This window comes from Lathamus discolor, chromosome 3 (assembly GCF_037157495.1).
Source record: "Lathamus discolor isolate bLatDis1 chromosome 3, bLatDis1.hap1, whole genome shotgun sequence".
Taxonomy (NCBI): Eukaryota; Metazoa; Chordata; class Aves; order Psittaciformes; family Psittacidae; genus Lathamus; species Lathamus discolor.
Genome location: NC_088886.1, coordinates 88524573 through 88541936, shown reverse-complemented (window position 1 = coordinate 88541936; position 17364 = coordinate 88524573). Strand labels below are relative to the sequence as shown.

The window sequence follows — 17364 nt, the reverse complement described above, 5'->3', positions numbered from 1 at the left end:
CAGGTGCACAAACTGATGGTAGAATAAAGCCAGGAATACAACACAGCTGCAAATAGTTCCTTTCAGCTGATCTCGTGGCAGTTTTCATGCTCTCTCTTAAAACTGTTGTAACTATTGCAAGTTTTGGTGCATTACAGGATCTCTTAAGAAGCTCACATTATCCCTTCTCTTGACCACATAACAGAGAAAAATGATCATACCATACACAGACCACAGACCGAAGAAGGAAAACTTGCCTTGGAATTTTTCAACTGGTAAACTTATTTTCTATAATGCTTAGTAGTGAATCACTCCAAGTGCTGGACCATTTACTAGTGCATGTGTTTTGTGGCAAAGGTTACCAGATTGCAGAAGTGTTCTCATCTCAGAAAGGACCCATCATTCACCATGACCTTATTTTGACACAACAGAAAAAAAAAAACAAAACGCCTGTCAAGCAGGAATAGGAAAGGGGGAGGAGAAAGAGAGAAACCTGTATTAGCAACACAGCAAATTTTCTATGGGAAAAGCATAGACTATTAAATAATACAAGACAAGTCATATCTTTATATTATGGAATGAGATCTTCTTGATTATTTCAATTCCAGCAAGCCCCTGAGATGGACATTTAATTCTCCTCAAATACGATAACAGAAAGAAAATTAAAATGAGCTTTAATTGAGAAAGGTAGGGCAACTGCCTTTTCCATCTCTCACTGCCAGAGAGGACAGCGCAGCAGTGGCAGTTACTTGAGAGGGGAACTACCACTGCCAGCATAGACCTTGGGCTCATGCTCCAAAGTCACTGTTCTGCAGCAGCACAAAGAGGCGACAAAGCAAGGTGAGGGCGCACTTGCCTTTGCTGTCTACCCTTTCTTCTGATTCAGGCAGCATGGAAGTCTAATGTTTGCCAAAAGACAAAAGGAGAGGCTCTTCTGAATTAAATAGTATCTTCTTTTGTTTAGACTGGATTCCCGCCTATCTGTAGCAGAGACCTTATGTATAATTCCCTTACATGTTTCAAAATAACTTCCCAGTAATACACTAATTCTATTTATGCAGGTACACAATCACTGTTAAATCTCGTGTTCGTGTCTTAACTAAGCTACATTCATTCTAGGCCCAATGCATAGAATGGGTGCATAAAATCCCTTACAAGCTGGTTTCCCAGTCCCAGATGCAGAAAGAGTCCACCTCACGGTGTAACTTCTCCATGTTCTTAGACAACATTATAAAATTGGGGTTCACTATAATGAAAGACACTGTCACCAGGAAGCTGACGCTAGAAGAAAACATTCACTTGTAAACATACACTTTCTGAAACCTGTCCTTCCATCAGGTACCTCATGAACCTTCTAGCTGATGAAAAACAGTATCAGATCATTTAAACTGATATTACTTGTGAGATCAATGACTGCTAAAAAAATCACAAACGTATCTGGCACAGTTAGCATTCTCTCAGTGTTTGTGCCACTGCTAAACTGACCCCACTATTGAAAACTATAGCTATTGAAGAAAAATGGGGGTGTCAGTGCTGCAAAATTATCTATTATAGTTTCTGTGTTCTAAAATGAAGGACTAACGTAAAAAATAGTAACACAACCTTCAGCAGATATATGTTGGTTCAGGACCAAGAAATAAACTTCGGCCTTGAAGATCAATTACCAAAACTAAACCAGCTGAATCCATTACAGATGTGAAATATCTGGCTCCTACATTCATGATTTTAAATGTAAACTTGAAAAATATTACTGGAAAGCTTCAAATACAAAATACGCATTTTATGACCAAACAAGAAGCGTATGTAAAACACAGAAATAAAACATACATTCCTGTTCTGAGGTGCATGCATTATTGTATGGTATTAGAAAATTCTGGCAAATAAACTCAAAGGCGACAGCTGTTCATGGAACTTCATTACTGTCATCTTCATCTGAAGGAAAATGCAACCCCTTTTCCTGCACATCATACAATTTTCTTTGACAGTTTCACTTACAGTTTCTCTGAATGGTAACACCCATACTCTTATGAAATGCATGGGGGTTATTCAATGATCAGAAGCTGTCTAGACAACACAGTTTTTCTAATTTTTCTTAAGGTACAGTATGAACCCCATCTCACATGGAAGACGACAGAAATGTAAATAATCAACACTGATTCCTGCAGCAATTGCAGTTCTCCTGGGAGCTATCCCAGCAAAGCACCCACCAACCTGTTCAGTCTGATACATAACATTGGTGCCTGACAGAGGCTGACTGCAAATGCAGTCCTTTTGCAGTGCTGGTCAGCAGGAGTTCAGAAAATATACTCACCAGACATAAATGTTTGTAAAGCCAGTGACTTTAAATAAACTATTTCAACTTGCAATAGCTGAAAAATTAACCCTCTCTGGAGCTGATAGCTATTACCTCAAAAACTTCATTTTATACAGTGTTATGAAGAGATGCTGCACTTCAACTATAGGAGCTGTCCGTGTTAATTCTGCTTTGGTAAGCACCGTTTTGGAAGATCAGCAGCCTGAGGAAGCAAGCACTTCATTGAGACAGCAGTCACTAGCACTAGCTCAGCAGTTACGAAGAAAGGTAGGAAGACTTCATGCTTCCACAGGATATATGTGGCAATATAATCATTAATTCAGGATGAGCGGGGAACGGCGAAGTCCCTTACTAGCAGTCGATACTTGTATCAAAATGAAGTGTGTAACTTCATTCCCGTGCGGCGCTCACCGGAGCGGTGTGGGTTTGGCACCGCTTTGCCGCGTTCAGCAAGCAGTGAAGCCGCCTGCTGATGTGTAACACCGCATCGCCCCGACAGCTGAACTCCGCCTGCTAACATCCCTGCCAAGCAGATGCAGCGCGAGTAATTCAGTCCCTAGCCTGAACAGGCTTCTGTACATTTTACCCTCAGCACACTGGAGCGATCGTGGCTACCGGCCTGCTCAGCCTACGATCAGAATCATGCTGGCCGGCCAGCCTCCTCACCGGAGGCCGAATCGAAGCGGGCAGCGCGCCCCCCCTCACCGCCGTCCCCGCTCCCCTCAGCGCCGCCCGCGCGAGGGCCTGCTGCGAGGCCGGCCACCGCCCTCGGGCGACCGCCGCGAGAGAACCAACGCAGGGCGCGCATGCGCGCGCGCCGCTCTCCCAGCCTGGCCCCGTCATTCGCCCTCGCGCCCCGACACACGGCGGTGCTGGGTAGCTGTGTCCCGTCCCATCCCCCAAAGACTACAGCTCCCATCATGCCTCGCGCGGCCGTGCCACGCTCCCGCCTTAGTGCCCTGCGAGCGAAGCCCGCCCAGCGGGCCGTGCTGCATGTTGGGCGTCGTTGTTCCCGGAGCCACTTCGCCGGCGGTCCGCGGGAGGGGTTCGGAGCTCGGCCTTCGGAACCGCCCTATCCCCTCGCTGCTTCAGTCGTTCCCCCTGTGAATTCCTGTCAGCTCGGGCCCCCGTGAGCTCCTCGCGGTACTATATAGGCCTCCGTGTCCGTCCGCAGTTCCCGTAAGTTCCTGCGCATCCCGCAACGCTTTCAGAGCTGGTTTGACTCTCGGCACCCGCCGTAGGCTACCGCCTTGTCAGCTGCCGGCGCCTTTGTGAAGCAGCGGAAGCGGAGCGGGACGTGCGGTCGAGTGTGTCTGGAGCTGCAGGAGATCCCGTTGCAGGTGATCCCGCTGCAGGTGCGCGGGGTCTCGCAGCGCCTCAGCGCCGCTGCCTCCGTGTGGAAGGGGACCCGCCGTCGCTCAGCCTCGCCCTGTCGAGTGAGGGGCGCGGCAACAGGGTGGGACCGGGGCGGCCCGCGCCTGGGCTCGGCCCTCCAAGTGGGAGAGGGTGTGGGTGGGCGTGTGGGGTGCTGCTGCTTTTTCCAGGGCCTAGGGTGAGCTACGGTCCTGTCAGGGTTCCCTCTCCGGTGCGGCCCATGGGAGGTTTGGGTGCGGAACTTGAGCTTGGTGGTACCTGGTTACTGCTGCTGTCATCTGAAGGTGGGGTGCGGTGTGCTCTCCTCTCCCTTCCCCTTCCCTCGGGGATGGTTCCGTTTGTCCCGCTTTGCTTTCCTCGGGTGGTGTTAGCAGGACGGGTGGGGGCAGGAAGCCATGGTGTGGTGACAGCGCACCTTCCCGGAGCCGCTCTAAAGCGACACTAGAGTGCCAGTTAAAAATGCCGAAATATGGGGGGGTGGGGTGGTGGTGTATGTGTTTTATCGGTTATTAAATGCTTTCAAGCAACACGGAGGCATACATAGACTTACCCCAGTATGCGTACTACTAACTATTTTGGGGTAGATGTACGAGGCTTGCATCATTTTGCATCCTTTTCTGTGCTTAGATGTGCTATGCAGGAATTCTTAATATTGAATTGGTGAATCATTATGTTATTATAAAAGCAGTATTGTTTGTTCTGGTATCTGTGTTATCAAGATTAGTGTAAAAACATTTATAGATCCTTCATCTGTTACAGAACCACTTCTGCACCTTTTTAATGGATTTAGATTTGCTTAAAAACAGTAAAATTAAGCTTTTATTCACTCAGCCCTGTCACACAGTTTTCCCCACCTCTGTTCTAAGGTCTTTGTTACAAAGTGGCTTTTTTTCCACCCCCCTTTTATTGTTGACCTTGTTGTCTATATTTAATTGAATCAATTATCTAGCAAAGCTTTCTGTAGAATTTGTGCCTTCAAAGATCTACCAGCAATGTACAAAAAGGCTGGGGAAGAATTGGTAATACACTACTTTGCAGGGGTTTTTTTGACCACCACTCTTTTACTTACTTTGCCTTGTTATTTATAGTAATCCTACTAAATATTTTAATAAATCTATATTTTGAATCCTCCAACTGTATACAGAAAGATGTATATATATAGCTTACATACTGCAAAGTTAGAGCATGTCAATATTTAAGCTGTTGAAGTGAAAAGTAAAATACAGATGCTGTGCTGCTACTCTCCTTGCTATTTTCAATCTCATAGTTGGATCTGTAACTGTACCAAATCCTATAGCAAGATCAGATAATCCCGTCTTCAGTGCCTAACGTTTCTTTCAAAGCAGTTTCTTCAAACACTGTCAGAACTATGTAGGGTGACCCATCACCATATCATAGTTCTGTCTGTTTTAAATCCATCATTTAGTACTGAGAATGTGTTAAGTGAAATAAATACAGAAATGGAAATGTGTGTGTGGGGGTATTATTATTATTATTTGAAGACTTTTTGAAGTGCTGGTTTAGGTAAGCTAGTGTAGCTTCTTTAAAGGAAAGCTGCAATCTTAACAAATCAGCAACAACAACAAAAAAAAAAACCTAAGAGAAAAACAATAACAAAGATCCCAAACCAAAACCAAATGGTGATATACTTTCTGTTGTTCAGGGTTCCAGCCATGTCTGACAAAAGTGAACTGAAGGCGGAGTTGGAGCGCAAGAAACAGCGATTAGCTCAAATCAGAGAAGAGAAGAAAAGAAAGGAGGAGGAAAGAAAGAAGAAAGAAGTAAGAAATTATTTTCTCTTTGAAATTTGCCTGTTAACTTCCCCAAAGTATAAGGGTAGTTTAACTTAATACCCGTTTGCTGCATGTTATTCAGGGACTGTCTGTTTAATGTTTGGTTGCTGATGCAAATGTAATACTTCTATTTTCTTACAAGAGCAAACACCTACTGTTTTCTTTAGAATTATCCATATAACAAGTTAGATTTATATTTAGTTTTTAATCTTACACTTGCATAAAGTTTTAATTTCTAGAACTGCTCATGTGGGGGGATACCATTAATCACTGTAAAGTATAGCACAAAGCCTCTGCTTAGTGAGTTGTGGTGTCAGAGAACGTACTTCTGAAGTGCAGTCCTGAGGATGTCCGTAGGAATTGTCTGACTGTCAGTATTATTATTCTATAAACAATGTGCTGAATTCTTCTGCTCTTTGACTAGTTTTTAGCCTGAATTTTAAATTCAGAGCAATGCTAGGGTTATGTATGCTGCTTGTGTAGCATATACACAAGCTAGCTTGATTTATTAATATCTTCTGGCTTTCTCTCTGCTAAAGTATGTGACAGTCAGTGATTTATTACTGTGTTTCTCCTGAATGCAAATTATACATTGTAAAAGAACTTTTGCTGGAATATTTTGGTGAGTTGGGATACTTTTTCAAGACTTAGTGTTTTGGTTGTGATCTTGTATGTGTTCTACACCAGCACATGACTGAGGCCTGGGCAGCTGCCAGCTACATGACTCAGACAAAAAGGAGAGAGAAATATCCCAGGTTATGTTGTGATGATCTTTTAAGAATGTATTGCCTCTGAGATTCCACATGTGATGCAATAACTTATCACAATCCTCACTTTTACATTTTAGACATTTTCTGAATTGCTATGCACTTCAGTATGTACTCTGTCTAGCCAAGTGTCCTAATTCCTTCTTGACCGAAGAGGGGTGTCTCTTACTGTTATTCTAACCCTACAGTGTTTTCTTTGACACTGTTTTCATTTCAAAATCAGAACCATATGACTGTGTCTTTTAAATACTTTTATACACAGGTACACAATACATTTTCTTTCAGTCTTTTCATTTTACGATTTTCACACATTAGTTTGAAAGAGGTATTCTTGATCTTACGAGGTGCCAGTCATTTTGACAAATGAGAAGACACCTTTTGCATGTTATATATGCCTTTTCACGACAGTGCCAAAGCTGCTGAATTCTGTGATTCCTGTCTGTTGCTTGCTCTACCTACAGAAAGGATCAACAGAATTATTAGAGTCAAATATCTAAACTGTATGATGATAGATTTCAGTAGTATAAAAATATTCCTAGGAGATCTCGGAAAAGAAATAAAACCATTTTTAATATCTGGTAAATGCTCTAACTTAATTACTGAATTATTTATAGACTGATCAGAAGAAAGAAGTCCTTCCTATACAAGAAGAATCTGATCTTGAAAAGAAGAGAAGAGAAGCCGAAGCATTACTTCAGAGCATGGGGTTGACACCTGAATCTCCTGTTGGTAGGAATGTTAATATTTATTTGAGATAAATGTTTGGTGGTTTTGGGGGGTTGGTTTTTTTGGGTGTCTTTTTGGGGGGGGGGGTTGTTGGTGGTTTGATTTTTTGTTAGGATTGTGGTACTTCTACAGCTGGCATGAAAGTTCTCTTGCCACTGTTTTTTGGGGTATACATGTCTGGGGTTTGTCCTGCATGATCTCTGTTATAAATGTTGAGTGATGTGCTTCAGTACACATTACTATTTTGTAAACTGTATGTTTTACACTTAGTGGATTATTTGGAGTTTTTTATTTAAAATGCATAAACATCATGTATTTGTTGCTCTATTTTTTTTTATTTATTTTCCCTGCATGTTATTTATCTGTATTTTTTTCCTTTCTCTTTTTCATAATACCAAATTTTAATTATGCTGGTTTTGTGCACACTTGGCTTATTTCCTTTCTGCCTTCTTTGCACCCTAATTTTCCTTATCTCAAATACCTGACTTTGGATTAATAGCAAGGCTAAATATCATCCTTGGTAGTTAAGTTTTATGATTCATATCTGTGCCACTCTTGGGTGGGTTAGCATATTGGTTGTTGCTTTTTTCCTTTACATAGCCACATATTTCTGCAAGATTAAAGTAAAAAGGGTGATAATTAAATTCCACTTTTTGACTCTAGCTCTGAAACCTAAGGAGTTTAAAACTTCTTTTTCATTTTGGCTCAATAATGAGCATCTATTTCAGCTGGGTTTGCAAACAAAAATAATTTGTTACAGATAAGGTATATCTGTGACTGTATCTTCATAATTGCTTTTTCATAGTCCTTAAGTGTTCAAAAGTGAATTTGGCATAAAAAGCATTATAGCGGCTCCCATTCTAACTGCCACTACAGTAATTTTTAGTAGCTTGAACTGCTTTTACAGTTTAAAGAATGCTATTTAGAGAATTTGGGCTATGTTAGGTCTAATGTGCAGCACTTTAAATCATCAGATCTTACCTGCTAGAGATTTTGTTTGTCAGACTGATAGTTGCTTTCTTGTGTGAGGTTGTACTCAGGCAACTGATGAGACTCTGGCAGAAATGGTTATGATTGGTGGTGGTGGCTTTTTAAACCTGTGAGGGAGATCTGAAAACCACAGGATAGTCAGTCCTTAAAGCAAGTCGTTGCATAGACTTAGCATACTTATATGAAAAGCTCTTTGGGGTGCTGGCATGTAAGACTGGGGCACGCCCCTGTGAGTATTGTGTTAAATTTCATTGAGCATCTATTTAACCACACATTTCAACGTACACGTACATAGATTTGCAGGGAATTCATTCTGTTTTCTGTCAAGATTCCCAGATCCAATTTGGATTATAAATCAAGCTAAAATGTCCTACTTGGTAGTCACGGTAGCATGCCTAGCCTTGGACTTGGTCTGCTGACTGGATACTGGCCAAGTATGATAAGTACAGTGATTGTATGCCTGAGCTGAAGCTGACTCAGAGCAGACCAGCTTGGTGTGCAGATAACTTGAGCTTTCACAGTCACTGCAGGTGGGTAGCTTGAGATTAGATTCCTTCATAACAATTTGTATCAAAAATTCTGAACACACTTCCTGTCAACTGCTGGAGTAAGATAGCTCTCTTATGGGAGAAGGGGACTTAGCAATGTAAGTATGCTTTTGATATCTACCATACTGGTTGTATAGGAAGGCATAAGTTAGTGAACTAAAATCCTTTTTCATCCTTCTTTGGGGTAGGTGGATTTTCACTTGGTCTTTTCTTAAGACTGTTGATTTTTAAATAGGTTTCGCATCACTAATAGAAAGCTTTCCTTCAAAACGGTGTGGCCCACGAGAGGGCACTGTAGCATCAAAACTAAGTTAATGGATTCTTTTGGCCGTGCTGCCTGACTTCTATAAATGGTAACGAGATATGTTTCTAATGTCACTTGAATTAAGAGAGAGTGACATTAAAATGTTGTCATTTCTGGTAATGCACAAAAATAATGTGGGAAATGGTAATGATGGATTGAAGAATATATATGTATATATTTATACACACTCATATACACTCTTATAGATATAAGTATAAAGTCTATGTGGAAGTATAAATTTATGAAGTATAGTTCTACATAAAAGTCTCTCCTGTAGGAGGAATGAATTTTCAATAAATTAAAGAATTCACTGTAGTTTTGTAAATTCTTAGGGTGTACTTTTTTCGTCAACCAGAATCATGTCTCTGTTATGGGATGGGATGGAAGAGTGCTTCAGAATTCACAATGTACCTGTGATCTTCAAAAATATTGCGGATCTAAATTCAGAATTCTCCTTTGCCTGACCCCTAACAGAGTGGATCCCAATTTTTATACAGAACTTCTGTTCAGTTGATTACAGGTTCATTTTACGGGTTGCTGAGGAGTTAATGTGTTCTATGAACACTTTACATGTTGCTGAAAAATGAAGTATATAAGGACCTTCAGCACAAACCCTGATTCTTAAGCATAAACCTAAGTTTCATTAAATAATGAATTGCACTATTTCTAAAAAGAAAAGTAGAAAAAATGGCAAAATAACTTTGTGTTTGCATCAGATTGCTTTATATCCTTCACTTTAATGTATCGGGTCCAAAAAGCATGTTGCTTTTTAAATGTTAATTGCAGTCTTCATCTACATGCTGAAAATTAACTGACTTTTAGGAAAAAGTTTCAGTATAACACTACTATATTTTTTTTTGTCAAGTAAAAAGAAAAAAAACCCACAAAAATCCCCCAAAACCTAACTCTGGAAACGTTTTGTTGTAACACACAGGATTTACGTCGATTTGATTCAAACTAGAACAGAAGTGTGCTGTGTGACAAAGCCAGTTCTTTTGTATCACGCTTTGGTGATTATATATTTAGAAGCAACATTACCAATTAAATACATTCAGTGGCTAATTTTTAAGAAAAACTGATGTCAAAGTTATATTAACAACTATCATTTATGTTTAAGTAATGCAGTTTAGTGGAAATTGTCCTTTGAAAATTGATGCCATCATTTGTCAGAAGTTGAGTTTAAAAATATATTTTCAACTCATTTTCTCTTAACTGTCTTTCCCTCCATGTCTTTTTTATGCTCAAAGTGCATAAATGCCAAACAACTGCATGAAAGTCCAGCATGAATTGTTAACATTGTCTTTTCCCCTCTCTTTCTACTGTTCATTTTCATCCATGTATATTTTGTTTGCCATCACTTTTTTTTTTTAATACTTCATGTTAAATTAATTTTAAAACATCCTAAGCTGTGCAACCTCTGCGAATAGTAACAGCGGATACCTGTCTGTTTCACTATTTAGTCCCTCCTCCTACCTCTCCGTCTTCCAAATCTGTGAGTACACCAAGTGAGGCTGGAAGCCAGGACTCTGGTGATGGCGCTGTTGGATCTAGGTACGTCACTTTCCTTGTCATGTTCCTTTGCTTAATACTCAGATTCTGAATAATTAAGTTTTAGAAGAAATCAAGGTTAATTACTTGATTATAATAACATGAGGTTACAGTGCTGAATCTGTGAACAGTAACTTTTACACAAGTCCTTTAAAATTTGAAATACAACTACACTTGCTAATTTGCAATTGCCAAGATTAATGTGGAGTTGTTTAAAGTTCCAAGTTAAAAGTGATATTGAGTCTGTCTTATAATGTTTTTTGTAAGCATGAATGCCTCAGGACAATAGAAAACTGGAGAAGTCCAGCTTCTGGGCTCTTCCAGCTTTTTCTAAAGGAGAATGTGTATGGATGATAGGCTGTTTCCTTTTTTCCCCTCTATTCTAGCTGGTCTAATAAAAGATTCTGTCTACAAACATTGAATTGCTTCTGATTTTAGTTTCCCCACCCATTAATCAGAACAGTATTTCTCATGATTTCACTTTGCAGTCATTCCTGTAATGCAACTATACCACTAAATCTTTCTCATTTGGCCAAAACACAGCACCATCTTAGTGCAGCCACAGGGTTGGGTTTTTTCCAGTTCTAGTACTTGCTACATCTGTTTGACCCTTTTTTTTTTTTGTGCAGTTTGAGTTTTGTCTTCTATAAGGAGTCAGATAAATATTTCTGTTCAGCTAATTCAAAGTAGTGATATATGGTGATAAGGTGGGACACGCTACCTCCAAATGGCATTTCTGTTGTTCTCATCCACAGTCTGTGAATAAGAGCAGTTTTGGCTATTAACACTGATAGCTTGTATTTTCTCAGCAAATTAAGTTCACTTACTTAAAATTTATTGAGTATGCATTGGGGGTAAAGCTTAGTTAAAGCACAGTAACTAAAGCAGTTATTGGATACTTCTCTGCTTATATGAGTAGTTGTTCTGGGGAAAGACTAAATGCACTGCTTTGAAACCTCTTTTAAAAAGACTGCAGTTACGTCTTGTAATCATGTGGATTATGCATACATAAGTATGTACCATCTTAATGTAAAAACATTCAAGAGTTTAATGGCCTGAGCAAAGGTTACAAGGTGCATATTTGTAAGTTAAAATAGAGAGAATACTTTAGTCAGCAGATATCAACCTAAACTTTTTTTTAATCATTTTAACAGTGCCTAGGTGTGATCTTGTGCGTAGATTATTCACTATGCAGTTGAAGTTCACCTGTCATGTTAATAAAAAAGCAATATAATTGTTCCTTAACTACCAAGCAAGTTTTAAATTGTTTGAGATCTGTGATTATTGCTTATTAAATTGTCATTTCATATTTAAATTCAGTGTCTAAAAGAAAAAGAATTATGATTACTTTTTTATAAAATAGAAAAGAAATCTTTCCATTCACACAAGTTCAATGTGAAAGAATATGTATAGGCCGCATATCTTGAACTGAACACCATGTTGCGTACTGAATTTGTCTTCACCTCATAGGTGTGTTGTGCACTCTGATTGTGTGTTCCTCAAGCGTAGTAACATTATGTTGTAGGCATACATCTTCTTGCAAAGCCTTGAGAAAACTTGTATTGTAAGCCTCTGTAGCTCCGTGTATTTGCAAGCTTTAAAACTAAATCTGTCTCTTGACAATTTCCCAGATGTGGAATCATGAAAAGATTGTCGTCTTGAAAGTGTAGAGGTATGAATGTATAGCTAAATTGAAGGCTATATAGAGTCACTGTTAAAGTCCTCTTGCTCATTTTCTGACCAGTAGGTAACATTCTTCCCCTGAAGAACCTTAAAGTTGATAAGAAAATCTGGAATGTGTGATATCCATTAGCATTATACCTGGTATTTCAAAGGTGACTTTCATATCAATATGTGTTATAACACGCAAGTTGTTCTGCTATCTTTGATAATCTTAAAAAGCTCTTCATATTAGTGCATTATTTCAGGTTTGGTTATTTTCTCTGGCCTGTAGCCATTTGTTCTCTTGTCATGCTGCAGCTGTATATTACAAAGATGATCTCCTTTGTTAATGTAATCTTGTCTCTATGGTTCTGAATCTTGCCAGTAACTTATTTAGTAATTAGCAGAGTAGTGTTCAGACTGTGTTCCTGCTGTTACTTCCATCTGTCTTGCTTTATTTTCATGAGCAAAGAGTTTGGTACCCAGTTTGACACTGTTCTTTTTCTCGTTTCCTCAGTTAAGAATATACATTTTAAACTGGAAATTAATACAGTTGGTTTACTTTTGGGTTAGGTGGATGCTTCATAGAATTATTTTAAATGCAGTAAATCCTTTCTAGAGATATAGCCTGGATACAGAGAAGCTAGGGTGTATGTGCAATAGTAGGAACTCCTGTTCACTGAAGCTTGTAGACAAATTCATTTAACTTAAGACGTAACAAACATCCGGAAGCAAAAGGAACAGTATGCAATTTTGGTATGCATATAGTAGATTAATTTTATCTGGGAATATTACCTTTATTTTAAAAGAATATCTCTGAGAAACGTTTAACTATAACGTGTACTGCTTGTTGACATGAATTATTTTAAAAGGCGGGCTATAGCCCTAGTACAACCAAAGCAACTGTTGCAAGTTAAAGGAATGCTTTGAAAGCATGACAGTTACCTCAGTAAAGGCTATATATTAAGCAGGCACAAAATTTGGAGCCTTTTAAATTCATAATCTTTTCCCTTTCTCTCAAGTGGGTCTGAAAAAGGTGGGAAAATGTTTGACAAATACTGTGGTAATGCAGCATTTGGATCTGTAGACAAGCAGTCCTTTGCAGAAGCAACATGAAGGTTAGGGTGGTTTGGTTTGGATTTTTTTTTTTAATATATGAAACAACACAAGCAATATCCAGCTTGAAGTTTCAGGCACCAAATTAAACTTCAATCTTAAACCTACATTGTCAAGAAAAATAGTAGAGACCTAAAGAATAAGTGTACTCTAATTAATTTAATGTTAAATTGTGTGTTTTCTGATGCACAAAAGATATGGAAATGTATTACAGATTTATTGTTAAGTTACTGCTGCAGATGCAGTAGCAGTTATGTAGGATGATTTACCAGATATAAGCACATGGATTTGTAATTCTTAATTAAACTATAACTAATTATTTTAATACATAGTTCCTACAAGAACAAGGTAGTGCATGATACACCCATACTTAGGAGATTCTCTGGCGTTGCCTGTATGCTTTTGAGATTAACTTTACCTTTGGAATTCTGAACTTGGTTTATAAGAACATTACCATGCATGGGAATGAAATGTAGAATTACATTTTATTGACTTATCATAGTAAAATATTATATGGTTTTTATAAAAATATAATAGCATCTAAAAAAAGTCAGAAAACCCACATATGTTCATCTGTTAATCTCTCATATAATCTTGTTTTTAAAATCTCTCTAAGCCTGATAGGAGGCAGTAGGCTAAATTAAAATGTGTAGAGAAGGGATGAAGGCTAACAATGAAGGGAGAGGGAAGATTTATTTTCCCCTTCATATTTCTTCTGATCAGAAGTGACTTGAAATGGATCTATTCTGTTCATTACTATACATGACTCTGAAACGTGTTATTAATAGAAAGCCCACTATTTCTAAGTGATTCAAATACCTTAAATGGAGTTGGCTCTAAATCAGATGACACTTACAAGCCCAAGGCAGTGCTTAACCCATAATTGCTGCAGTGTCACATCTTGGAAACTCTAGCAGTTCTCTATCCCAGTGGAAGTACATTTTTGCCCTGCTACCACAAGGCTTATGTGTTGATTCATTTCCTTTACCAATATGACGATTTCCTCCACATATTTACTGCTCTGGGCAGGATTGCATTATGTTAACAAATCTGTCTTCATATGACATGAACAAATCTGAACAGATTTTAAAAGGAATTAAAAGAAAGTTTTTAATGGTTCTTGTTGGTATTAAAAATATTTTTTATTTGCCTCTCATAAATGCCGTATTTGTTTGCAGGTCTTTAACTTTCAATCTTTTTAAAATGATTTCTTTTCTAATAGCTCTGAATTCTGTGTTTGCTTTTTAACTTTTGTATTTACTGCATGTATTATTGCACTGAATGTTTGCTGAATTTCCCTTAACTGATGTCGCATTGCTTTGTTTCTTGTGAACAACGAAATAACTATAAGCTTACTGTAACTCTAGCATTTCATAGTGTGTATTTGCTTTACTAATCTCTGGCCTTTTTTGCTAATGCTGCATGATTGTTCAACCTGGGGTGTCAGGACGCTGCATTGGGATACTGATCCATCAGTTCTTCAGCTCCACTCTGATTCCGATCTGGGGTATTGCATAGATTTCTTATATTCCCTCTTTCATGTACTTATGGATAAGAGCTTTTTTTTTTTTTTTTTTTTTTTAGTGTAAGACTTCAAGTTGTTGTTAAAAGACTGTTCTGTAATAACATGAATTCACTATCCTTAGACATAGTGCAGTTTGCTTGCAGTGGGAAAGTTTTCTATGGCTAAATTTTCTATATGTAAGATGCATATTTCTAATAACAGTACTTATTTGTGCTTTTCTTGAGTCTTCCTTTGATAAAATATGAACTTCAAGGTGTCATTTCTTTAAAAAACAAAACTTAGAATAACTGTATTTTTAAAACAGAGTAGCTCCCTTTTTTTCTTGTGCTGCAGCTTTTATAAGCATATTATAAGCACTTCCTAAAGCCCATATTGTGCTGTAAGAATTATGATTCTGCCCACCAAAACATTTCAAAAGGGGTTACTCTTCTTTTTTTTTTTTTTTCATCTGCTTTTATATAAGGAGAGGGGTGGATAAGAAGTTAAATTTGATATAGGTAAATTGTTGTTGGAACATTGCAGTGTTACTACAATGCATACTGAAATTAGCTTCTATAGGAAATTACAATGACTGAATTAATGTGTGGAAAAAATCAGTCATTGTGTGTTTTGGAACTACATTGCGCACTGCAGCTTGATACTAGCTGTATCTGCATTTATAGGATCTTCCATAAGCTAAAGTCAGAAGGCTGAGACATTTTCAGTGTCTTATGCTGAAGTAATGTCTTACAGATAAATCACTTAGTGTGTGAGTCTCAGATCAGATTTGCAGCTCTGCATTTAAAATAGTATCTTAGATGAAGACAAAAAAGGGCAGCAAAGTTAAAAGGACTAAGAAATGCTTTTTCCTTCAGAATACCTAAGTGGGGGTTTAAGTTTTAAAATCCTAGTACTGTTTCTGTACAAATGTGACTTGTAAGCAGATCTCTTCCAGTGAAAATAGGGATGCCATAAACTTAACAGTATCCTAGTCAACCACAAAGAGCAAAACTTTAAAATTATATCCTAAAATTGAGATATTTATATATATGCAGGTCTTCCTTTTTGTTGCAGATTTATAAATAGCTGCTCATTTTAAATAATAATAAAATATTAGTCATAGTTATGTGACTTCCTCAGAGTTAAATTTCCACGGGATTTTGGCTAAGCAGTGCTGTGACATGGTGACTTGGGTATTTTAGACAAAATGTGAATTAATTCATAAATGTTGAATGTTTTTTCTGATTTCTCTGTTAACTTTTTTTAGACGTGGACCTGTTAAACTTGGAATGGCCAAAATAACACAAGTTGATTTTCCTCCTCGAGAAGTTGTTACATATACAAAGGAGACGCAAACACCTGTTATGACTCAGCCAAAGGAAGGTGAATACTTTTTTCTTGAGGGCCATCATAATTTTATGTATGTGCACTTCACAAAAGTCACTTACAGATGTTTTTTCCATCATTTCATTGTCAAGGGTTGTCTTAAGGTCTGTCTTTAAACTACCTAAATACATTCATAACGGCTAACTTATCACTGTCCCACTAACCCACTATCACATGGTATTTTCTTGCTTCTAGTAACGTTCAGATTAGACACAAAGTTGCTTAATTAGCTAATAAATAAGTGGGATGTATCCTGCAGTTGTGACATCCCTAAGAATTACTTGAAGGTAACCTGACAGTTAACCCCATGCACTTTTTAAGAATTTGAATTTTTATACCTGGAGCTTATACATTGAGTTTTAAAAGATATAACTAATGTCTTTATTAACCTGTGCCATTTCTGTTCTCAGCAGCTGAACACATGCTTTCTTTCAGTCATGACTTGTTTGCTTTCCAGAAAATAATTTTATCCAAAGCTGGCTAATAAATATAGTTTTCAACGTTGAAACACTTGAATTTTGCTGCAAATAACAGTACTAATCTTGACCTAGTTTTCATGTAGTTTTACTACAAAATCTCGTAGTTATTTGATATGACTGGCTTTGAGTATGTCTCTTTGCTACCAGTTTTAGGGCCTAATTCTACATTCATAATTTTCTCACTCTTTGGTATGTGAACTTTTGGGTGTTTACGCAAGGAGATAGAAGCAGTTTTTAAAACATTAAGAGAACACTCAGCTGAAATCTTAGGCTGTTTTTTCCATAAAACTGTATCATTTACTTGGAAGTGTAATGCAAGTGGTGGGGAGTGTAAAGTGGAATACAAGTGGTGCAGAGTTGTTGCTGCTCCAGTCTACATCAATATGCTGCTCTTGTCTGGGGTGTGTCTGGAAGTCACTTTGGCAAGTTTAGCACTATGCAGATGACACTGTAAAAGAGTTGGGGTGCGAAGGGGAGAAGGGAAAAGAATGTAAATTGCAACAACACTCTCCTGAGAAGTTTCTTTTGTTACCCGTGGATATCCAGTGTAAGGGATCGGTGTGTCTTCAGAGCACAAACCAGATGTTTCAAACTTCGGTATTCATTGAATCAGAATAACAGAGGTTCTGCTCTTTCTCTGTTTCTTTTCCATTCTTCATTTTATCTGTATCCATGCACAGATGGCATTTGGGGTTTTCCTGCTTTCATTTTTCCCATGCCCTTACCTTTTCCTTTCTCTATTCCCTCAGGATTTTTTCCTCCCCTCTATCTATGGAATCTGAAGACTTAGTTCATAATTTATGTGCTTGAAGGGTTTTACTACTGCTGCCTGCTGTCAGTGGAAATTGCCTGGGATTGTATGATCTTAGTTTCA

General features: G+C 38.3%; 1 protein-coding gene across 5 annotated transcripts in view; it reads left to right on the top strand.

Annotated features, from left to right (window-relative positions):
* The first annotated feature begins 3258 nt into the window (after nt 1-3258).
* Nucleotides 3259-17364, top strand: part of DYNC1I2 (dynein cytoplasmic 1 intermediate chain 2) — a 30589-nt gene continuing 16483 nt past the window's right edge. The window contains exons 1-6 of one of the 5 annotated variants that reach the window (XM_065670395.1): nt 3259-3472; nt 5331-5448; nt 6842-6956; nt 10256-10346; nt 14569-14628; nt 15893-16008. In XM_065670395.1, coding sequence (XP_065526467.1) covers nt 5341-5448; nt 6842-6956; nt 10256-10346; nt 14569-14628; nt 15893-16008 — 490 coding nt within the window. In that variant the 5' untranslated portion in view covers nt 3259-3472; nt 5331-5340. Of the gene's footprint in view, nt 3473-3499; nt 3649-3867; nt 3952-5330; nt 5449-6841; nt 6957-10255; nt 10347-14568; nt 14629-15892; nt 16009-17364 lie in introns of those variants that run through there. The other 4 variants (XM_065670392.1, XM_065670391.1, XM_065670393.1 and 1 more) reach the window with 4 other exon arrangements.